This window comes from Thermobia domestica, chromosome 7 (assembly GCF_964235325.1).
Source record: "Thermobia domestica chromosome 7, izTheDome1.hap1.1, whole genome shotgun sequence".
NCBI classification, from domain to species: domain Eukaryota; kingdom Metazoa; phylum Arthropoda; class Insecta; order Zygentoma; family Lepismatidae; genus Thermobia; species Thermobia domestica.
In genome coordinates, this window is record NC_137460.1 from 122,859,796 (window position 1) to 122,884,783 (window position 24,988).

The window sequence follows — 24,988 nt, forward strand, 5'->3', positions numbered from 1 at the left end:
TCACATTAACTCCAATTGCTTTGCCATTAACTCCAGTTGCAAAAGGTTACAAACAATATTCATCACTTCATGTAATCACATGCACTATACATGCGATTTGAAATTTATGTTTCTTAGTGGACTTTATTTTACAATAGTATTGAGTGTAATGAAGAAAATCTCCAAAGTGGGCATATAGAGCAATCGGTAGAAACCGTTGACCTGAAGAAAATGACGTGACCGAGACCAGATTATCGTTGGTAGCTTACGAGAAAACTTTAATATTACCAATGTGTCACGGAATACAGGAGATAGCGTCATATGTTAGTTAAACTCTTTGTGACACACGTAGACATTTCTAAAGAGCCACACTCACACTTCTAACACTTAAGAAATTAAATAATAAAATTGACATATATATATACATACATACATACATATATATATATATATATATATATATATATATATATATGCTTTTGAGTATCTAATCTAACCTGTATTGTTTACTACTCACTTTTTTAGGTCAGTTGATGGCAGATCCATGACGTTAGGAGAGTATTATGAAACTACATCAGTTTATACTCTCTCTAAGACGAGAACAAGAATGAGGGTTTTACGCAGTCTTCTGGATATCATAGGTAATATCTAATAATTTACAACAATAATTATAAGCGTAATATACCTAGGTACATCTCTCTGTATATATATATATATATATATATATATATATATATATATATATATATATATATATATATATATATATATATATTTACTTCAGCTAATGCTTCTGGCAACAAATACTATTCGAAGCTTTCTTGCACCCACTGGAAAACGTGAAGTATATTAATATTTATTTGCATATATTGTTATTGTAGACTGTTCCCATAATGCCCACCGACTTCGATTTTACAAAATTTGAGAAATAAATTTCACTTTTTATTTAGTGGTCAATTTGAAGGCATTTTGTTATACTACCATTAAGAAACCCATATACATCATATTACGAATCAATCATTATGGAACAATCTCATGTGTGACACGCAGCAGTGGTACCAATCTTTGAAAGTTTCATTTACAACTTTTTTCTTTTTTCTTTTTTAACTGATTTTGTGAGTAATGGTGCATTCAGTATAAAGGTACAACAAGTATTCTCTTTCTCTCTCTCTGTCCCTGTGTGTGTGTGTGTGTGTGTGTGTGTGTGTGTTTGTTTCTAGTTTCCGGCGTAAGCGTGTGGATACTACCAGGTATACTTTCGTGTGTACAAATGCTAGTGTGTGTGTGTGTGTGGCGCGGGTATATGAACTATTAATTGGGATCGCGTAGTGGAACTTATCAATATTAGTACGTACATACAAACGGCTGTTACTTCACACGATAACTTTGGACGAATGCGAATTTTTAAATTCTGCTTTTTGCAATAAATAAGTAGAGTGATTCCTCTCGAGGGAGTTCCCCTAAATGGTAGCCCCTACCATGTCCAATTAAATCACAAATTGCCGCAATCGTTTGTACATTGTTTGTACAGAAATGTGCAGACGAAATGTATGTTCGCACGCAATTAGGGGCGCCGCCAGAACGAAAAAAATTGGGGGCTGTCTAAGTGGTAGCCCCCGACCATGTCCTATTCAATCACAAATTGTCGCAATAGTTTGTACTTCGTTTGTACAGAAATGTGCACGCGAAATTTTCGTTTGTACATAATTAAGGGCGCCGCCAGAACAGAAAAAAATGGGGGCTGTCTAAGTGGTAGCCCCCCACCATGTCCAATTCAATCACAAGTTGTCGCAATCGTTTGTGCATCGTTTGCACAGAAATGTGCAGGCGAAATGTTTGTTTGAACAAACTTAGGGGCGCCGCCAGAACGAAAACAAAGTGGGGAGCTGTCTGAGTGGTAGCTCCCCCCACGATGTCCAATTGAATCACAAAGTATCGCAATCGTGTGTACATTGTTTGTACAGAAATGTGCAGGCCAAATTTTCGTTTGTACACTATTAGGGGCGACGCCAGAACGAAAACAAATTGGGGGCTGTCTAGCTGGTAGCCCCCCACCAACATGTCCTATTCAATCACAAATTATAGCAATCGTTTGTACTTCATTTGTACAGAAATGTGCAGGCGAAATGTATGTTCGCACGCAATTAGGGGCGCCGCCAGAACGAAAAAAATTGGGGCTGTCTAAGTGGTAGCCCCCTCCCACCATGTCCAATTAAATCACAAATTGTCGCAATTGTTTGTACTTCATTTGTACAGAAATGTGCAGGCGAAATGTATGTTCGCACGCAATTAGGGGCGCCGCCAGAACGAAAAAAATTGGGGGCTGTCTAAGTGGTAGCCCCCGACCATGTCCTATTCAATCACAAATTGTCGCAATCGTTTGTACTTCGTTTGTACAGAAATGTGCACGCGAAATTTTCGTTTGTACATAATTAAGGGCGCCGCCAGAACAGAAAAAATGGGGGCTGTCTAAGTGGTAGCCCCCCACCATGTCCAATTCAATCACAAGTTGTCGCATTCGTTTGTGCATCGTTTGTACAGAAATGTGCAGGCGAAATGTTTGATTGAACAAACTTAGGGGCGCCGCCAGAACGAAAACAAAGTGGGGGCTGTCTAAGTGGTAGCCCCCCCCATCATGTCCAATTGAATCACAAATTGTCACAATCGTTTGTACTTCGTTTGTACAGAAATGTGCAGGCAAAATGTATGTTCGTACACAATTAGGGGCGCCGCTAGAACGAAAAAAATTGGGGGCTGTCTAAGTGGTAGCCCCCGACCATGTCCTATTCAATCACAAATTGTCACAATCGTTTGTACTTCGTTTGTACAGAAATGTGCACGCGAAATTTTCGTTTGTACATAATTAAGGGCGCCGCCAGAACAGAAAAAAATGGGGGCTGTCTAAGTGGTAGCCCCCCACCATGTCCAATTCAATCACAAGTTGTCGCATTCGTTTGTGCATCGTTTGTACAGAAATGTGCAGGCGAAATGTTTGTTTGAACAAACTTAGGGGCGCCGCCAGAACGAAAACAAAGTGGGGGCTGTCTAAGTGGTAGCCCCCGACCATGTCCAATTCAATCAGAAATAGTCGCATTCGTTTGTACGTCGTTTGTACATAAATGTTTAGGCAAAATTTTTGTTTGTACACAATTAGGGGCGCCGCCAGAACGAAAACAAACTGGGGGCTCTCTAAGTGGTAGCTTCCCACCTATATGTCCAATTGAATCACAAATTTTCGTAATCGTTTGTACATCGTTTGTACAGAAATATGCATGCGTAATTTTCGTTTGTACAGAATTAATGGCGCCGCCAGAACGAAAACAAAGTGGGGCTGTCTAAATGGTAGCCCCCACCATATCCAATTCAATCACAAATTATATCAATCGCTTGTACATCATTTGCACAGAAATGTGCAGGCGAAATTTTCGTTTGTACTCTATTAGGGGCGCCGCCAGAACGAAAACAATGTGAGAGTTTGTATAAATGGTAGAAGCATTAAAAAAATGTGTCACATTTATGGAGTATTTTTCTAACAGGACTTTGTTCACACTATTGTGTGGTTTGGTTTGTTCACACTATCGTGTGATTCACTATATTGATCTTATCCTAACGATGATGGAATTAAATGTTTTTTTTTTGTTTTTTATATTTATATTTATACTTACAATCATTATTGCTGAGTTAGTTTTTCACTCCTCGGCTCTTATTATTAAACTTATTCATTATTTCTTACGTGAACTGAATCCTTATGAGAAAAATGTATGTTTTTCTTTCTATCTTGCGCAGAAACCGTTTTTCTCATCTCGTACAGGAAATTGATAAGTGGAAGATATAACAAATTCACAAAGTAGACTGTTAAAGGGAAAATTATAACACAGTATTTTGTTTTATTTGATCATCTTCATTAAACTCATTTTGCAGAAACTATAGAATGCATGGTGAAGTATTTTGGTGCATTCAGCATTCTGATTTACGAGTAGAGTTGCTAACTGGCCGGTATTTGCTGTAATTTTGATTAAGGCCGGTGAACGGTACAAACTTCTTATTAGACCCCTTCTGACCGGTATTTTGGAATCTGCAATCCAGAATATAACATTGAACATCGAAATTTTTCAACAGTGTCTTTACAAACACAAATTTCCGTTGTATTATACATTATCGATATTTTTTTAACGTATGGCAGTTTTTTTTATTTATTTAACATAACAAATTTGATAACACTTATATTTTATTGTAAAAGAATTTTATTCATTTATTGAGAGTAGAAAATGACTTTTTAAAGCAATTTCCTTTGTTTGAAGTGAAGTTTATAGAATAAATTTCATTTTATGAATCAACTATTGTTACATAAAGATTAATATCCAGTATTATTCATCTGTTTCGATAATTTTAAACAAGTGGCAATTGCTGGTAAATACAATAACGATCAATACAGTCTTCAGTTTCTCATTTGTACAGAGAATTTTGAGGGTGTGCCGGTAATTTTGTTTTCCTGAGTTGGCAACCTATTTATGAGGTTTTGTTTCAACTCTGCTACGTAGTGGCTCCGTACTGACACTCCGCATGCAAATAAGTATGTAAGACTACCATACGCCCCGGTTTCTTAAAATTTGTCCCGGTGTGCAGAAATTTTCCTTCTTGTCCTGTTTTTTTCTTTATTATTATTATTAATTACATATCAAAATTTCTGAAAAGATAATAAAATCGATTTATTCCTTTTGCTTTCAATTCCGACAATACTATAGGAACAATTTCATTCTAATCTTTATTATTATTGCAATCGCTGCTTCCCCGGATATAACATGCAATGTTTAAATCCTCCTAAGTAGCACTCTTATCACTAAAAGTAAGAATGTATACCCCGAGGTGGCAACAAATTCTTGTGACGTTGCAGACCAGCCCCGAAAACACATTTTTTTTCTGCTTCAGAAAAACAATTATGCAAATTGCTTTCTTTTAGTTCGCATTTTAGGTTAACAAAAATAAATCAGCCTATTGAAATTTTGAAACAACTTCATAAATCTGGATATTTTTCTTTATAGACATGTAGAGCATGTAAAGGTGGTATGCGTAATAATATTGAAAATATAATTTTTGCCTAAATATTGTATGTTCACTGATTGCGTTTATATTGTATAACAGCTTCTAGCTTCTATAATAATTTTTAGCACTGTTGATTAAGTATGGACAGTGGCGTATTTACGATTTTGTTTCGGGAGGGGCTTTGCTAACTTCCGGGGGTGCTTTGCCTGAAAATATGAAAATTCTGCAAGATATTTCATATACTTTACTATAGTAAGTAAGATTTCGGTGGGGGGCTTGAGCCCGGAAGCCCTCCCCCTAAATACGCCACTGAGTATGGACTATATTAATACATTATTTTAAGTTGTATAACTAGTGCGATACTGTAGTAAAATTCGAAAGATAAAATTAATACAAAATGCAATATTTACTACTAATTTGTAAGATGTCCCGTTTTTTCTGTTTTCAAAAAGTATGGTAGCCTTAAAGTATGCTAAACCATACAAAATAAATTGTACTGTAAATAGTACCCCTCTGATAGTGCTCTCAAACGGGTCGGGTTACGGGTCGGGTCAGTCGGGTTAGCTCGTGTCGGGTCACTCGGGTCGGGTCGTCACATTCTTCACTTATTTTCTATACGGAATACTATAAAGAGCTTTGTTGTGGAACTCAATTCGAAGTTGGTGAATGAATGATAAATGTGACTAATTGAAGGTGAAATAGTAATAAAATTTTAATTTTACCCTATATTAACTAATTGGTATTGTAATTGTAATTAATATTACTACTGACTTTTTTCCTTTCTGCGTTTCTATGTCAAGTTAAATGTCACATTAAGTGAAATTGAAAGGAAATATCTAGTTAACGTCCCACGTTATGCACCAACGCTAAGAGAGACAGTGATGATGAGAAATAATTGAAGTGGTTGAATGAAGAAAGTGGGAGGAAATGGGAGAACACCGAGAAAACCCATGCACATGGGGTTTGTCCACCAGAAAACTTACTTGGTACGAGCTGGAATCAATACCCATGGACCTTCGGGTCAAACATCTGCCTTTGGGCAGGACACATTATTATTATTATTATTATTATTATTATTATTATTATTATTATTATTATTATTATTATTATTATTATTATAACTTTAAGAGTGCCCAAGAAAGTTCCGCCGCCTTTTCACCAACACCTTCGAACATTGGTATGTAACCTAAGACGTACCTGGAATATCAAAAATCGTCTCCATCAGCCTCGACGACCTTCTGAAAACGTTCTGGAAGGCCATGGATTCCATCGCAGTCGAACTTGGTGGGACGTGAAGTGAAGAAGGTATCAAGTGCATATTGAACCTCTACTAGCTGTTTGAATTGGCGTTCTCTAAGGTGATTGTCCAAGGAATGGAACAGGTGATAATCGGACGGTACAATGTCCGTGGAGTATGGCGGATCCAATAGTGTTTTCCATCCAAGGCGTAGAATGATGTACTGGGTCATTTTAGCCACGTGGGGCTTAGCGTTGCCTTGTAACAAGAGGACCCCTTTGCGATTCAGAACTGCTGGATCCAGACAGTACACAGTGACAGTACACAGTTGCATTGATGATCTGACCAGCTGGTAGCAGTTCCCGATGGACGATGCCTCGAGCAGTCCACAAAATGCACAGGAGAACCTTATTCTGGCGTAGTGCTGGCTTGGGCTGTTTTTGAACCGGTTCATGGGATGCTAACCAACAATGACGGCGCCGTGGAGCTTCGTACAGGACCCACTTCCCATCACATGTCAACACCCTGTTCAGAAATTGCTCCTTCCTCAGACGAGACACCAAAGAAACACAGGTGTCTGCTCGCGTTGCTTTCTGGCTCCAAGTCAAACCATGTAGGACCTATCAACCCAACTTGCAGTGCTTCCCAAGTTGATGGTGGTGGTGCCGAATGGTTTCTCCACTTACACTGAAAGGTAGTACCAGTTCCTCACATGTCTGTCTTCGCCTCAATTGCTGCCCGAAGATCTTTATTTTGAACATCTGTTTGTCTTCCGGCACGTGGTGCGTCTTCGAGTGTTTCGTCACCGTCCTTAAACCGTCATACCACTGCACTCTCCGCGTAGTCACGACACCCTCACCAAAGGCCTGTCATATCTTCCGCTCCGCGGAGCAGCAATTTGAACTCGTACAGCAAACAAGCCCTTATGACGCTCTGTGAAGGCCCCATGTTCACTCAGTCCTTACGCACGTTCACGGTGTATCTAAACAGCCACAACCAAGTGGTATGTTGGATATACTTACTAGTGTTGCTCACGAGACCTGGTTTGGGGCATTCTCGTTTCGAAAATGTGTCGTGAAGGTAGTCTCGTCTGGAAAAGTGCATATGTTTCTATTGAAAGAGCTCTGTCTCATCTAGTACCCTTTCATGAAAATTCTGTCTCGTCTCGTCTCGTCCAACAACTGACCTTCACCTTATATCCATTCGCATTCAACTCACGGTGTGAGGGCCAATTGAACACAGACCTCCACAAAGAGACAGAACTTTCTTGGTCACCTTCAGATTATTATTATTATTATTATTATTATTATTATTATTATTATTATTATTATTATTGCTGGGGTAGTGATTTGACTTTCTCCGCAATAAAATACTTGCTAATTTTATATAACGTTGCAAATATCTTCTAGATAAATTAATCAAGAAAAAATAAAAGGTAATTCCCTACAGAATGATATTTCAGTGCAATTAGTTCCTTATGATTCTATCAGACAGCAACGCTGTTTTTAAATAGAAAAATCGGAATGTTAACGTGATGAAATTGTTGTTTGTTACACAGCAAAAAATATTAAAAGAAGTTCTATATACATTCCTTACTAGAAAATAATGTTGTCTTCACAACTTTTATTCTTTTAACCTTCAGAACTTGTCTTCAGAACTCAGTCAAATTTTATTTTGACTTTTGAACTTGATTGCCTAAATTTTAACCTTGGAAATTTGGATGTGGAGTAAAATAAAGAAGGTTAGCAGGGTAGAGAGGAAAACAAATAAGGAAATGCTGAAAAAATGCAAGAGACGAGAGCAATATTAGACGATATAAGGAAGCGAAAAATGGACGGATCACAAGTTTTGATCTTGCTAAGGGATTGCATTCTGAGGGATGTAGTAAAGGGGGTGATATCAGGAGAGCGAGAGTGTGTAAGAAGGTTGGAATTGATAGATTGTAATAAGGAGGGTGGTACTTTATGTTGGGTTGCGAGGCAGATATTAGCGGGAAATCGCAAAAATGGAAGCTTCTTACCTAATTCACGGAAACTGGCCTGTTTATTAATGGGAGAACACTGAGGAGGAGGAGGAGGATAATTATACTACAAGTAAAAAAAGCCGAAACAATGGTTTATGCATAAGAATTGGTCAGCATTTTTTTCTGGTGGCAGTTTTGTAAAGTTCTAGCTCTCTCAAACTGGTTAGATTGTAAGGTCAAGTCTCTCGGGTCGGTTGTCGGGTTAAGTCACCTCGGGTTGGTTCACTCGGGTCACTTTGGGTCCGGCCAATCGGGTCAGCTCGGGTCGGGTCAGTCAATTTGGGTCACGGGTGGGGTCGGGTCGGTCTTCAACACATATAATTTCCACGAAAATTACAATATACCACGGTTTATACCTCATTGGACTTCCAATAAAACGTTTTCAATGATGTGTACACCATGTCACCATTTTTGTATGAGGGAATGTCTAGAGGGATTTTGTGGGAATTTGATGGAGTGTAGATTCCTGTGTGTGTGTGTGTGTGTGTGTGTGTGTGTGTGTGTGTGTGTGTGTGTGTGTGTATGTATGTATGTATGTATGTATGTGTGTGATACCTTACAGGATACAAGATCTCGAGGAAGTGTGTAAATAAACCGGACAATTTCTGTTATGTATGTGGGGAGCTGATATTTAAATCACAACGTCGATGTTTTACTCCACTTGTGAGGAAGTGTTATCAGTTATATTTTGGTTGCTGTGTAGGAGACCAGGATAAGAACTGGGTTCCTCACTACATTTGTTGTACTTGCGTGAAACGTCTGACTGGGTGGGCAAATGGTGGACGAAACATGAACTTCGCAGTACCGATGATCTGGAGGGAACCAAAAGGTCATTCTTCAGACTGCTACTTTTGTATGACACAGATAAAAGAAATAAGCAGTAAATCTAACCACACAGTACAGTACCCTAATTTGCATCAGCAATTAGGCCAGTTCCACACAGTGCAGAATTACCTGTACCGGTACCTCCTCCTCATCTTACGGTAAATGAGGATTACGTACTTGAGGCAACTATTGAAGTTCCAAATGAAGATGATGATCCTACTTATGTAGGAAGCATATCTACATTGGATTCCCATCTGATAACTCCGGGTGAACTAAATGACCTCATACGGGATTTAAAACTCTCCAATACACAGACAGAACTTCTTGATTCTAAACTTAAGGCTGGAATCTGCTCCATCGTGACACTAAAGTGTATTTTTCGAAACCTTCATACAGAGTTTCAAAACTACTATTCTCAAGAAAATGATTTAGTGTATTGTAATAATGTCTGTGCTGTGATGGATAGACTTGGACATGCACATATAAGTACAGAGTGGAGATTGCTTATTGACTCTTTGAAAACTAGTTTTAAGGCTGTCCTTTTGCACAATAGCAACAAATTTCCTTCAGTGCCTTTGGCTTATGCAACTAATATGAAGGAAACCTATGAAAACATCGAAATAGTGTTAGAAAAAATTCAGTATGAGAAATACAAGTGGACCGTTTGCTGTGATTTACAAGTCATTTCTTTGTTAATGGGTTTGCAGCTTGGTTATACGAAATATTGTTGTTTCCTCTGCGAATGGGACAGCAGGAACAAAGCGGAACATTACATCAAGAAGGAATGGCCAACGCATGTATTAACTCCTGGACAGAAGAATGCTGTTTATTCCTCACTGGTGAGCCCTGATTAGATAATTCTACCTCCTCTTCACATAAAGTTGGGGCTCTTCAAAAACTTTGTTAGGACAATGGACAAAAGTAATGCAGGATCTTGTTACCTCAAGGAAAAAATTCCTCGGGTTAGTGACGCTAGGGATTTTTGTAGACCCCCAAATAAGATGTTTGATTCGTGACCAAAAATTTGAGGATCTCTTAACTCTGGTTGAGAAAGCAGCTTGGTGTCCATTTAAATGTTTAACAGAGATTTTTTTAGGAAACAAGAAAGCCCCAAATTACCGTGAAATTGTGAGTGATTTCCGGCAATCATTCAATGAAATGGGTTGCAACATGTCCCTTAAAGTTCACTTTCTAGACTCCCACCTGCATTTATTTCCTGAAAAGCTTGGTGCTGTTAGTGATGAGTATGGGGAACATTTTCATCAGGACATTTCCTCCATGGAGAAGAGGTACCAGTGACAGTGTAGTTCAAAAATGCTAGCTGATTACTGTTGGACACTTAAAAGAGATGTTCCAGAAACCAAACACAGAAGAAAGTCGACAACTAAAACATATTAGTTGAGGTAAGTAAGTGTCCATTTATTAAGAAGATACCACTCACTTCTTTTGTATTATTTATTACGTAGATATAAAATGGTGACACGGTGTATACATCATTGAAAATATGTTTTATTTCAAATCCAATAAGATGTAAACCGTGCTTATATTGTAATTTTCGTGGAAGTTATATGTGATTTTATCTGCACTAATGAATATTGTAAAATGAACAGTACACATAGCATATTTTTTATATAAATATGTTTATTTCTCTAGATAGAATAATGCTATTCTTATGAAACTTAGAGGGCTTACTAAGTATAAATCAGGCTAACATACAATATAATTTGTGCGTTTATATACCTAAGGTACCCAAGCTACAAGTATGAAAATGGTTTTAAAAAAAGAAAAAAAGAAAAAGAACAGAAATTTGAGAGGAAATTTTCTGAAAACACCTCTGTCACGGGAAAACTGAGGGTGATGGAGAAAAACTGATTGCAGATTCGAATTCTACGTGAAAAGTTCTATTAGAATCAGGCATTTTCTTCCGTGTGCCAGAGAAAAAGAATTTTTTTTCAACTAGTGCAATAGGAACCATTTTCAAACTCATCAACCGTTATTCAAACCGGTTAATGTTGATCGCAGATATTAAAAATACTCACATCCGTATATTATTTAATACAAACGAAAATTTTACCTGCACATTTCTGCACAAACGATGTATAAACGATCGCGACAATTTGTGGTTCAATCGAACACTTAGACAACTCCCCTTTTTTTTTTTTCGTTCTGTCCACGCATCTGATAGCTTAGAAAAAAAATTTCGCCTGCGCATTACTGCTCAAACGATGTGCAAACAATTGAGATGATTTTCTTTTGAATCGGACGTAGGGGCTGCTACCAATTAGGTAGCCTATACTTTGTTATCGTTTTGGCGCGCCCGCAACTGTGTACAAACGAAAATTTCGCCTGCAAATTTCTGTACAAAACCGTAACAAACAAGTGCGACAGTTTGTGGTTGAATTCGACATGGTGGGAGGCCTGTCAATTAGAGAGCCCATAGTTTGTTATCGTTTTGGCGGGGCCACATTTATTTGCAAACGAAAATTTCAGCTGCACATTTATGTACAAAGGCGTACAAACAAGTGCGACAGTTTGTGGTTGAATTGAACATGGTGGGAGGGCTAACATTTAGACAGCCCCCCAATTTGTTTTCGTTCTGGCGGCGCCCCTAATTGTGTACAAACGAAAATCTCGCCTGCACATTTCTTTATAACTATATTCAAACGATTGCGACAATTTGTGATTCAATTGCACATGGTGGGAGGGCTATCATTTAGACAGCCCCCCCCTTTGTTTTCGTTCTGAGGTCGCCCCTAATTGTGTACAAACGAAAATTTTGCCTGCATATTTCTGTACAAACGATGTACAAACGATTGCGACAATTTGTGATTGATTTGAACATGGTGATTGGGCTGTCACTTAGAAAGCCCCCCACTTTGTTTTCGCCCTGGCGGCGCCCCTAATTATGTACAAACGAAAATTTTGAATGCACATTTCTGTACAAACGATGTAGAAACGATTGCGACAATTTGTGATTGAATTGGACATGGTGGGGGGCTATCACTTAAACAGCCCCCACTTTGTTTTCGTTCTGGCGGCGCCCTTAATTATGTACAAACAATAATTTAGCCTGCACATTTCTGTACAAACGATGCACAAACGAATGCGACAATTTGTGATTGAATTGGACATGGTGGGGGGCTACCACTTAGACAGCCCCCCCCCCTTTGTTTTCGTTCTGAGCTCGCCCCTAATTGTGTACAAACGAAAATTTTGCCTGCATATTTCTGTACAAACGATGTACAAACGATTCCGACAATTTGTGATTGAATTGAACATGGTGATTGGGCTATCACTTAGAAAGCCCCTCACTTTGTTTTCGCCCTGGCGGCGCCCCTAATAGTGTACAAACGAAAATTTGGCCTGCACATTTCTGTACAAACAATGTACAAACGATTGCGATACTTTGTGATTCAATTGGACATCATGGGGGGAGCTACCACTCAGACAGCTCCCCACTTTGTTTTCGTTCTGGCGGCGCCCATAAGTTTGTTCAAACAAACATTTCGCCTGCACATTTCTGTACAAACGATGCACAAACGAATGCGACAACTTGTGATTGAATTGGACATGGTGGGTGGCTACCACTTAGACAGCCCCCATTTTTTTCTGTTCTGGCGGCGCCCTTAATTATGTACAAACGAAAATTTCGCGTGCACATTTCTGTACAAACGAAGTACAAACTATTGCGACAATTTGTGATTGAATAGGACATGGTCGGGGGCTACCACTTAGACAGCCCCCAATTTTTTTCGTTCTGGCGGCGCCCCTAATTGCGTGCGAACATACATTTCGCCTGCATATTTCTGTACAAACGAAGTACAAACAATTGCGACAATTTGTGATTCAATTGGACATGGTGGGGGGCTACCACTTAGACAGCCCCCATTTTTTCTGTTCTGGCGGCGCCCCTAATTGTGTACAAACAAAAATTTCGCCTGCACATTTCTGTACAAACGAAGTACACACGATTGCGACAATTTGTGATTCAACTGGACATGGTGGGAGGGGCTACCACTTAGGCATCCCCGACTTTGGTTTCGTTCTGGCGGCGCCTCTAATTGTGTACAAACGAAAATTTACCCATCACATTTCTGTAGAAACGATGTAGGAACGATTGCGACAATTTGTCATTGAATTGGACATGGTGGGGGGTATCACTTAGACAGCCCCACTTTGATTTCGTTCTGGCGACGCCCCTAATTGTGTAAAACAAAAATTTCGCCTGCACATTTCTGTACAAACAATGTACAAAACGATTGCGACAATTTGTGATTGAAGTGGACATGGTGGGGGGCTACCATTTGGACAGCCCCCACTTTGGTTTCGTTCTGACTCCGCCCCTAATTGTGTACAAACAAAAATTTCGCCTTCACATTTCTGTAGAAACGATGTACAAATGATTGCGACAATTTGTGCTTGAATAGGACTTGTTGGTGGGGGGCTACCATTTAGACAGCCCCCACTTTGTTTTCGTTCTGACGGCGCCCCTAATTGTGTACAAACGAAAATTTCTCCTTCACATTTCTGTAGAAACGATGTACAAATGATTGCGATAATTTGTGCTTGAATAGGACATGTTGTTGGGGGGCTACCATTTAGACAGCCCCCACTTTGTTTTCGTTCTGACGGCGCCCTTAATTGTGTACAAACGAAAATTTCGCCTGCACATTTGTGTACAAACGATTGAGACCATTTCCGATTGAGTCTGATAAGGGGGGAAGGCTGTCTAAATGGACGTCTCCTTTTCACCTCTACTGTAATTAAATTCTTCCTCTAGAAAATCTGTAATCAACACTGTCAGTAGCTACGTCCTCGACTAATATACCTTAACAAGTACAGCTTTATTTTCGTATATTTTTCAACAGTTAACCAATTTAAAACTATCGCAAACAAGAATGTGTAGTCAACTTCTTAAATACTTCGCTCGCCGAAACACGTTCAGCGCGTGCAACAAGCAAAAACAACATGTTTGGCGTCTCACAAATGGAAAAGGGGGAAAAAAGAGAAGGAAAAGCAGCACGGCAGTGCCTTATCGCAGTCAGAGCTGACAACATAGTTTCGGTCGTCACTAACGCGAATAGACCTACTAGCGGTGTACAAGAGTTATACAGTTACAATATACGTCGTGCCACAGTAGCGCTACAGGCGGAATGTGCACGAACTACAAATGAATATGTTCCCTTACAAGCATCAGTCACTGTTGCACCCTCTTTACATTCTACACATCCTTTTTTCTCCCACTTTTTGACCTTGACAAGCAGAAGTACCAGGCTTTCCGAGTTCACAACCATAAACTGTTTGTGTACAGAGTACGTTTTCAGTTCTTCGAATGACTGTGCGCGCGAAGAACAAGGGTGATGATCGGGCTACCGTATACGGAAGTCAGTAACACCCGGTTGCAATAATAAATGTAAAATACAAATATAGAGCCTTGACAATGCCGTGAGGATGAATATATATATATATATATATATATATATATATATATATATATATATATATATATATATATATATATATATATATATATATATAGCGAGAGAGAGAGAGAGACTCTACGTACACACTGATAAATCCTTTTAATTGTATAAATAATGAAAATGGTAAAATTATTTTAAACAATAGCTAAGAGGCAATAATTTCGTTTAAATTATGATCTGGCATGTTTATCCTTAACCGGCCGTCACTAACAGATATATTCAACGTCGTCGGTGGTGGCGCGGTGGCTCAGTGGTATTGCGTTCATCTCCGGTGCTTGGGGTCCCAGGTACGATCCCAGCTTGTGCCGTGTGGAATTTGTGGTGAACAAACACCGTGCTCGTGGTTTTTCTCAGGGTTCTCCTGTTTCCTCCCACTTTCTTTATCCCAACATTTCACTCGTTTCTCATTATCACCGTCTCCTTTAGCCTAACCGACATAAGCGTGAGACGTTAAACTTAAAGATTTCATTTCATTTCATTTCTACGTCATCGGACAGTAACATGTAGTTACTGATAACCCGTTCACTTTTCATGGACGTTCTTTTAATACGAGGTATATGTACACTTGTGTTCACAAATATCTAGAATCCCTTCCAGAAGTACAAAGAATGAGGATACATCCGTCGCAATTCCCACAGATTTGTACAGAGAGAATTGTAGTTCCTCTTCGTTGTTTGTATAAACACTACCTTGTGCGAACGGTAGCTGATGATACTGAGGCACTGAGTCTTCGCGAAGAATTTGTAAATTGGAATTGCAAGGCGTCGGATCTCAGATGTGTTTTATTTATTTTTAAAACATAAAGGTATGATGAAATATTTAAAAGTGTAATATTTGTCTCAAACTTAATGCTTTTTGAGTTCATGGCAAAGGCGAACATCGAGATCCCTTATGTAAGACACACTTGAATTATCGATAACCACTACTTCTGTATTCTCTTCCGTCGTGTACCATAACTTTTATTCGACCAGTGCCTTTAATTTGTTTTTAGTAATATGGCGGGACTTCTCAGATTGAAGAAGGTCTTCAAGATTAAAATTACCAGCACGAAACTTTGTTAAAGACAAAAATGAAATGAAATCTTTGAGTTTTACGTCCCACGGTTATGCCGGTTAGGCTAAAGAAGACGGTGATGATGAGAGATGAATGAAATGGTGGAATGAAGAAAGTGGGAGGAAACGGGAGAACCCCGAGAAAACCCAAGAGCACGATGTTTGTCCACCACAAAGTTCACTTGGCGGGGGCTGGGATCGAACCCGGGGCCCCAAGCACCAGAGGTGAACGCTCTACCACTGAGCCACCGCGCCCGCTTTGTTAAAGATAGTTGACACTATTGGTTTAAGTAACTTTACACAAGATTGAGGCTCGCTATTAACTTTACGAGAGGGAAGCAATAAAATATGAAAAAACAGTCTGATCTTCAATTTGTAAACTCTACGAAACTTAATCATCTTTCTTTCTTTTTAACAATGATATCATAATTTATTAACTATATAATTACACATCATAAGAATGAGTCTACTTTTTCCTAAATAAATTAGCACCAATTGGTGCAAAAATGAATCATGCATTTTTCTCACACCTATAGAGTGTTTACGCATCAAGTATTGAAGAAGCTCAGATTGCTTTTACCATGGAAGGCAACGTGATTCGGAAAATCAAAGATTGAAAGAAAATGAAAGTTCAATGAAACAAAGCGCACAGAGTGGTCACAAAGTTTCGTTATTCCCTAGGAGTATTACACAGATGTTAATGAATTGTTATTTCTTATTGTTGCAAGTGCTGATATACATCTAAGTTATGGCTGGGGAGTCCACTGATGACTACACCATGGAGGAACGCATCGAAATGAGCGCGTGGGCTCACGAACGATACCATATAAAAAAAATCAATGAGAGAATATTCAGCATGACTTCACTTCAAGAGTTCAGGAAACTTCTCTCCAAAACCAACAATTTTAGGGTGAGAGAAAAATCTCTTTGCAAGTGATTGCGTAAAAGATAATCTTCAATGGGAATTATTACCAATACAACTAGAAACGGGTGTGGAGGCTGCAGCGTCTGTCAAACTTTCGCCAAAATAGTCCATTCGTAAACTATCAATAATTGGGTGTTCCATACTTGACATTACAAAAACATATGAAGAGCAAGTTGCAGTTAATGGTCTTTAAACCTTCGTTTTTAAACGAATTGAGTGATAGCGACATGCGAAAACGTAGCATGCTTGTGGGCGAATGTTTCATGTATTTACAACTCTTCCTTTAACCCACAAACGCCCAAGACCAGTTAGAAATGAAATTTTTGAGTTTTACGTCCCACGATTATGCCGGCTAGGCTAAAGGAGACGGTGATGATGAGTAATGAATGAAATGATGGAATGAAGAAAGTGGGAGGAAACGGGAGAACCCCGAGAAAACCCACGCACACGGTGTTTGTCCACCACAAAGTTCACTTGGCGGGAGCAGGGTTTGAACCCGAGACCCCTAGCACCAGAGGTGAACGCTCTACCACTGAGCCACCGCTGCCCCCCAAGACCAGTTAGGTAACAAAAATTTGCATACACTAGCAACTGCCTGAACAATACCGTGTTACATCGAAAACCTGAGAAGAGAAGTGAACGAAACTCTTACAAGAGAACGGGTAGTGTGCCTGAAGTGGAACGTTTTTTTTTTTTTTTTTTTTGCCTAAATGAATGATATAGCCCATGTAACGTAGTGAAACATAAAGTGGGTCACTGGTGGCACAAGGGGCGTTTGTGGGTTTTAATGACAATGTTTTTTTCTCGGACGAGTGTTCAATATATCGCATTGAAAAACCAGAAACCTTTATTTCTGGAGTTCTCCCCATTTTTATGAGAAAACTTGAACATGACTTACCACACGCCATGATCTGGGCAGCAATTGTCTGCAATTCAGATGGTAGGTCCATATTTTTTTGACGAAGCCGTGAATCACATTACGTATCTCATCACGTTACGTGATCGGTCTGCAAGATCGGGAGCTGTTTTGCCGTATGTGGTCCCAGTAGAATGGAGCAACAGCCCATTATACTATTGCCTTCAGAGAATATCTCATGAGGTATTTGCTGACAAATGTATTGGACGTGGTTCTGCCTATTAGTGTGCACCTTCGGAGCGGACACCCCGGAGTTGCTAATGTCATCTGCGACAACGCATTCTGGGCGTTCATTAAACGAAAGGTTGATAGTACACCTTATTATATAGTTTGCGAACTTAAAGATGTTGTCCGACGTGCATTTACTGCCTTCACGCCAGCAATGTTAAAGAGAATTTCAGAAGCTGTCCTCTGCCATGATCCCACATTAATACAATACGAGCATTTATGAATATGTTTACACGTGATAGGGTGTAACGGAACTTTTGGATCATTTTATCAAAATTCCTAGAGGATGGTTGTCTTTTCTGTATCTCACATTTGGAACGCAGCAAAACTGAAATGACGTTCAACGTGGCGATTATCGCGGCGTTACTGTTTGAAAATTATTACTGGAGAAATAGTTTGTCCAGAAGTGCGTTTCAAGAAATTAAAGAACGAAAAGAAACGAACATATCAGCAATAAATCACTCGATAACAGTAATAATATATCAATGCATTGTGTTATTTGGTTGTAGAGTTTCTTCAGCAATGTCATATATTTTCAATTTGCTTGCTTGATATGTGCATTCTCACCATGACAAAAAAATCAACTAAACGAGAAATAAAGAGTGCTGTAAATATTAGCAATAATTAAATTACTACTACTACTACTGTACTACTACTATCACTACTACTACTAATAATAATAGTGTAAAAATAATTTACTCATTACACCTACATAACTCCTTAAAGGAACAAAAATGGAAGTCATTATGTCCATGTACTGGCTTTAACTGAAACTGTTGATGTGTCTTCGTCACTTACAGTTTTCGTATCACTATTTAAAATGAAACGCGACTATTATGCTTAATTTTAATTAGTGCATCTACAGCCCACATTTCCTTCTCGATTCATGTACGTAAGTTAAAATAGTCATTACACTCATCTTGAGTGAATTCTTTTATTCCTTTCCTTACCAACATATGGACGTCTGAAAGTTGAAATATTTGTTTCCTGAAACAACGCGACATTTAACTTATCCCTACATCAGCCCTATATTGGAGGGAATTCGCAATGACAAGGAAAAAGCGGAAGAACTACATACTTTATTTCCTTTGCTATGCGGCCTATTCTGTATGAATTATCCAAAGCAGATGGAACTTTATTTAATATGTCTATTGCCTCTACTTCAATCAAGCTTGGAGCACATGAAACACCTTTATTTTGAACCACAACACAATTCTATTTTAGTGCTTAACTCGCTAGGAAATATTTCGTCCTTCAGTGAAATAATAGGAGTACTATGAACAACAATTACGGAATTTGGCGGTGCATTGAAAATTCTATCTAGGGAGTAATCTACATTTAATTATGACATAAATAGTTACTGCACTCCACAAAGTGCCCTAATGTCTGAGGACAAACTTTGCTCCCAAGCTTGGTCCACTCTTTTGATTTTAGAAACATATCCTACCTTTTGACTATGAGGGCAGCGTTGACCCACGTTCCGTCACTATAAATAATTCACTTCCCTGCTTCCCTGAATTACTTAATATTTCTTAATTATTTATTCCTACATGATATGGTATCATCTCTGTCAATCGATATTGATAATTCAAATTAATAACGAGAAAATAACAAAACAAACAGAAGAGATGAGCAACACAATGTTGACAGAATTCCTCACAGAGGTCATGAGACCAATGCATTCTATTCCTACCACCGAATGACGCTGTAAAGTTGCGTTAATGTCGTCAAACTTACCCCATAGCAAGAAATTTAACAAGCTAACTTGCGCTTGCATTTTCTATTGCCACTAATGTTAAATGTACTGCTAAAGCAAACCAAGTGCGAAAGAAAACTAATTTCGGCGTAACCGTAACGTATTTTGTTCAAATTGAATGTCAAATTTTTAAAATTTCAAGCTTTTACATTGATTCATTGATAAGTTAGATTAGCCCTTGTGTGCATCTTCTAGTAGGTAATATATTAAGTTATTTTTTATTAACGATAAAAGTGTAATGTTTTATTTAATGATAATAAATTAAAGTACAAAAAATAAAAGCTGGGTATATTCTGTTTCCATATTTCCCACCGTATATAAAACAAGTTGGGATCTTACCTATTATCATAAGGCAACGCAGCCGTCAGTGGTGTCAAAGAAATGAGTCGTGTAATATACAAAATGTTACTTTTTTCGCGTTCGGCCGCTGGAAGACATCATATTTCAACTAATCTCTTTTTCATATTTAATATTTCAACTAACAATCTCATTAAGCCACTGTAAATGTTACGATGTCGCTAGAAGCTTAAAACATATTGGCAAATACAGTAGGTAAATTAAAGTTTCTGCTTCCAAACGCGAGGTATCAGAAATCGAATCTTCTAATTACACTGGACAAAAAAGAGAAAAGACTTGTTGGATGTTTCCTTTACCGATGTACCTGATTCCTACTAATTGAAAGAGAAGAAAAACGAATCTGACCTCACATTTCTTTCATTAGCTCTTGTTTTTGAGAAACAGCTATTGTAATGTAGCATTGGATGTCAACAATCTATATAATGTATTACATATTTCCTTGGTACACTTCTCCAGTGTAGCATTAGAATTCTACTAGTAAATGATGATGTTACTGTAAAAACTTATCTAACTTTTACAAATACATATATTATGAGTATAAAGTGAAAACTATTTACAAGAAAATGTTATCCGGTACCAACGTTTAGTTTCATCCACGCAAAAGACTTCTCTCAATGTATTTTTCCGCTTATTGACTACCCAAGAAAACTGTTAATACACCTTTCCATGCAGCTTCTTCTTTACCACGAAGGATCTGATCAAAAGTTTCGTTTCGTCCTAAAATAGTTTACGAATTTGTGGACCTTAGAATATGCCTTTCTTTAACTTAGTCTTGCTTAACGCAGGAAACAGTTCCCAGAGGTACTTGTAGCCATCATCATCTTTATTCAATGCCCTTAAACTCTTTCATCAACCCCAATTTGATATGTGACGGAAGGAGGAGGATGTTCTTTATATTAATTAAAGAAGGTGTACATTCTTCTCACCAGGCCAGAAGTTCCTTTTTGAAGGCTACATCTTTTTGATATAATGCGATGACTTGTTCCGACTATCCCATTTTCACAATAAGCAGCAATTTGCAACTCTAACATAACTGGGACCATTTTTAGTTTTTACATAATAGCCATTTACGAACATTGTACTGAACTGCTTCGAGTATTTGTTTCATGTTTTGATATGTTTTCTACATTTGGATAGCATAACCAATAGGCACAGATGGAAGAGAATTGGAATTATGGAGCAATACTGCTTTCATACTAAACTTAAATCTGTGAACTCTTACTTTTTGTATTTGAAATGCAATTTGCTCAGTGAACCAATTACATCATGACAAAATACTACGGTATCCTGCTGTGCAAAATAAGCCTCAAATTGATTTTAACGATTAATGCACATTGGCACTTTCACATCATCTTGTAATAAGTTTCATTCATTAAGTCTTGATGCAGCAAACTCGCCTTTGCTCTTAGGCACTTCAAAATCTCAAACGGAATAATTAAGTTTGGCCTGTGAAGATAGGTGTGGGACCTTTACTGTTACACTGGTGGCACAAATTCCGTATCAGTTGATGAAGGCTCAGGTTCTGTCTCCATGTCATCAGTATCATTTTCATCTTCTCCGTCTTGAAAACTAAATTCGTTTGGGTTACTGGTACAAGAAGATATTTGCCATGAGGGATTGTTTTGATGGCTGACTGGATGTTGGATTATTGTACAAAAGATTTTTTGGACAACCCATGCTAATTGGCGGTACCAAACAAACATAACAGTCGTTAAAATGATTGGTTGTCTCCCTCCACAGCATCGAAATACTAACATCACTTTACGTCCCTTGCTTTTTAACCATGCATGTAAATTCACACAGCATCTGTTGCAGCATACATGAGTTGCCCATGGCTTGTCCTGGTTCTCTGCTTTATATAAAAATAGTGAAAATATCTTTCCTTCACAAGCGATATCAATGAATGATTCTGTTTTGCAAATGTGACTTTAACACACACATAAGAGAAATTGTTTAAACTGTTGACACATTGGCGAGGCATGTTACTGGTTTTAATTACTCGGCACCCTTTAATACACCTAGAAGGAAGTAAGAAAACCACAATTATAAATACAATTTGTGTGGTTTTCAATTTAGTATACTTTGTTACATTCTAGTATACTCAAAATCTTGGAAACCCGTCGTCTTCTGGGAGAACAGCAGACCAAGACGTGCACAGTAAAATGACGACAGTATGGTTCCATTATGATTTGAGGAACCTACACATGGTCTAGCATGGATCCGATAATGTGTGTGGAGAATATAATGATGTCCCCTAGTTAATGGCACATCATTGCTGATCACTTATATCCATTCATATTGGCCACATTTCCAGATGGAAATGCCATGTTTGAGCAGGGCAAAGCTTCCTTGTTACAAGGATATTTTTAACTTGCAAACAGGATTAAGAATAATACCATCACTATATTCACTGTCGGAATGGTATTTGGCAGGAACACTCCCAATTTCCCAATATATTTCCTAAGATATATTAATCTTTCGTACTCTCACCCAGAGTCGCTCTAGAGAGACCCAGGCGTTCAGAAAGGGATTTTTTCAAAGACAATTCCCGATTTTCTTAAATTTCATTTTTCCCCTACGTCATAGCGGCATGGTAAATATACAATTTGCCAACCAACATCATTCTTCAGAGAATGATGTATTAACCATGATATTCTGATGAGCACTGTTGCAGCAGTAGCTATTTAATAACATGGTCTCCATAATTGCTTAAAAATAACCCGTTACTCAATAAAATTGGCTGTTTCTTGAAAACAAGAGGTAACGGTAGTTTTTCATTGTCAATTTCGTGTTTGGAGATTCAATTTAATAATTTGGTACTAAATTCATTTCAGAAACATTTTCACAGTTGACCGCTGTTATTAGCATAATAACAAATTAACCATTGCACTAGTTTCACATTAACTGATAGAAAAAAGAATATTTGTAATTCGGACTCTTCAACCAAAAGGTTGTTAATACTTCTTCACCGAAGAAAAAAGAACGAATACAATAAAACTTGATGATTACAGAGAAAGTCAAGATCATTTTAGAAGATCAATAATTTCTGTAATGTATGAAGAAATCTTAATCAAAAACAATAAAATAAAGTATGTCTATGTTTTAGCTAATTCTCTCCAAATGTAACAAACGTTTCCGAAGTTACAATCCTGACTGAGGAGGTTTTGTTATGTCGCTCTGTAAAATAATATCTAAAAAACTGATTGTTTACAAAATGTTGTCATGGTTGAAGGCATCCCTGAGTGCTTTGTCAGCTTACGAAATAAAATTTGTATATTTTTACCAGTATCTCTTTTTGAGGAAGTAATTCGTATTGATTTGTGTTCTGTTTTGCCGCATAGATACTCTTGAGTGAAAAATAAGTTTTCTAATAATTTATTGACATTCTTTAATATTCGTAATAAATTTTGATTTTTTTTGTATAATTGATCCCAAATTATTTCTAGCTTTCTAAAGTTTGTGTCTTAGTTCCCTATTATTATGTTCACACATTTTGTAATTAGGTGAGCGGCTTATTACCGTACTAGCAAGTACCTATATGATCAAAATGGAATGGAATTTCACCCAATGGGACACAGCTGAGCCACGTATTTCTCAAACATAGTTTATTACGATTAAAATTTAACTTAAATTTTATTTTTTTCTTCCAGATTAAAAATATACTTTAGTAATTATCCTTTTCTCCCTTCCACTATTTCTAACAGTGTCTGTAGGAGGAGTACTTGGTTTCTTTGTTGGAGGAAGTATCATAAGCATAATAGAAGCGATATACTTTCTTATTGTGAAACCACTGATAACGTTATGTGTAATATCGATCAAAAGACTTTGGCTTCATGTTGGAATGTCACTGAGTAAAATATGAGGATCAGATCTGTGAAATGTTTGATGAAAATAAGACGTTAAAAAGAGGATAAATGACTGGAGATAAGATAAACATTATCTTACTTGTGAGTAGAAAACCGAATAAGAGTGGGCATTAAACATTTTGTTTTGCGTTATGTTTAGTAAAGTACTTTGTGCAATTACTAACACTATTTATATTTTGGACAGAACTGAATTTGGAGCTACATGTTATATTTACACGTCTCAAAAAAGAAATGTTCAGAAAATATCAACAGAGAAACTAAAACGTAACTCGTATAGAAATTGTAGAATAAGAACACAATTGCTAAATAAATGATAGTTAGAGAATCATTAATGACCGTTTCAAAATATGACTACGGATCGTTGAGAATTTAAGGAGAAGATACTGAATCATTAATAGTTATCTTAATAGAGCACTCCTCAATACTATGCTGATAGTTCGCCAAATGAGGACTAATTATGTGTGACAGATTACTCAATCATTAAATTTGTACAACTAAGGAATGGCTTCGTCATTTGGTTTATTAAAAATATGATCACGAATAAAATCATAATATCTGTAAATGTAATATTTGTTTCAGTTTAGGATAATTTGTTTTATATATAAAGGCCAATAACAAACATACCTAGAAAGATATGTGTCATCCGAAGAGCATGTATTAGGAGGTCATTTTATATACAAGATGATGGAAGTTACTTACAGAAGAAGCCATTTATTTCTTTCCTAGAAAAGATTCGTCAGAGTTCAATATAATTAACTATTATCGATGATTTTCTGTTAACAATATTTCAAATAAATTTCAGTATTTGAGCTTTCAAGTTGGCTGAATTGACGGACATTATTTCTATTGGAATATTATAACTGGTTATATAAGTTTAAGCTGATAACTTCTATTCTACGAAGTATGTTATTTGCCTTATTGTGATGAATGTATTGTGTTTTTTTTCTTTTTCGAAATGCGAAAATATTCTTCGCAACTCAAAGACTATTGAAATATAATACCATAAACAAATATGTGTTAAGTTGTAGATAGTTTGATTTATTCATGAAATTAAAACATAGTTTACTTCATACTTTTGCTCTATATTGTAAAGAAAGAGTTATCTGTGTTTCTACTCTACCATATAATATTAACCCTAGGAACATCAAGAGGGAGGGGCTCGGAGACTTACAAATTATTTTTGTTACAATTTGTAACATTTCTAATTCCATGAAAATCTAAAAAATGTGATATTGTTAAGCTTGACCCCATTCATCATAAAACGTAATTGCTTAGTTTTGAGTGTTTTGTTTTTTTTC

At 37.5% G+C, this 24,988-nt stretch overlaps 2 protein-coding genes across 3 annotated transcripts in view; one reads left to right on the top strand and one right to left on the bottom strand.

Moving 5' to 3' along the window:
* The window catches only part of LOC145690386 (sodium channel protein Nach-like), an 89,239-nt gene extending 64,628 nt beyond the window's left edge, over positions 1–24,611 (top strand). Inside the window, exons 8-9 of the mRNA XM_081765220.1 lie at positions 505–620; positions 23,529–24,611. Coding sequence (XP_081621346.1) covers positions 505–620; positions 23,529–23,686 — 274 coding nt within the window. The 3' untranslated portion in view covers positions 23,687–24,611. The remainder of the gene's footprint in view (positions 1–504; positions 621–23,528) is intronic.
* The window catches only part of LOC145690387 (uncharacterized), a 354,253-nt gene that overhangs the window by 271,321 nt on the left and 57,944 nt on the right, over positions 1–24,988 (bottom strand). The window lies entirely within an intron of this gene.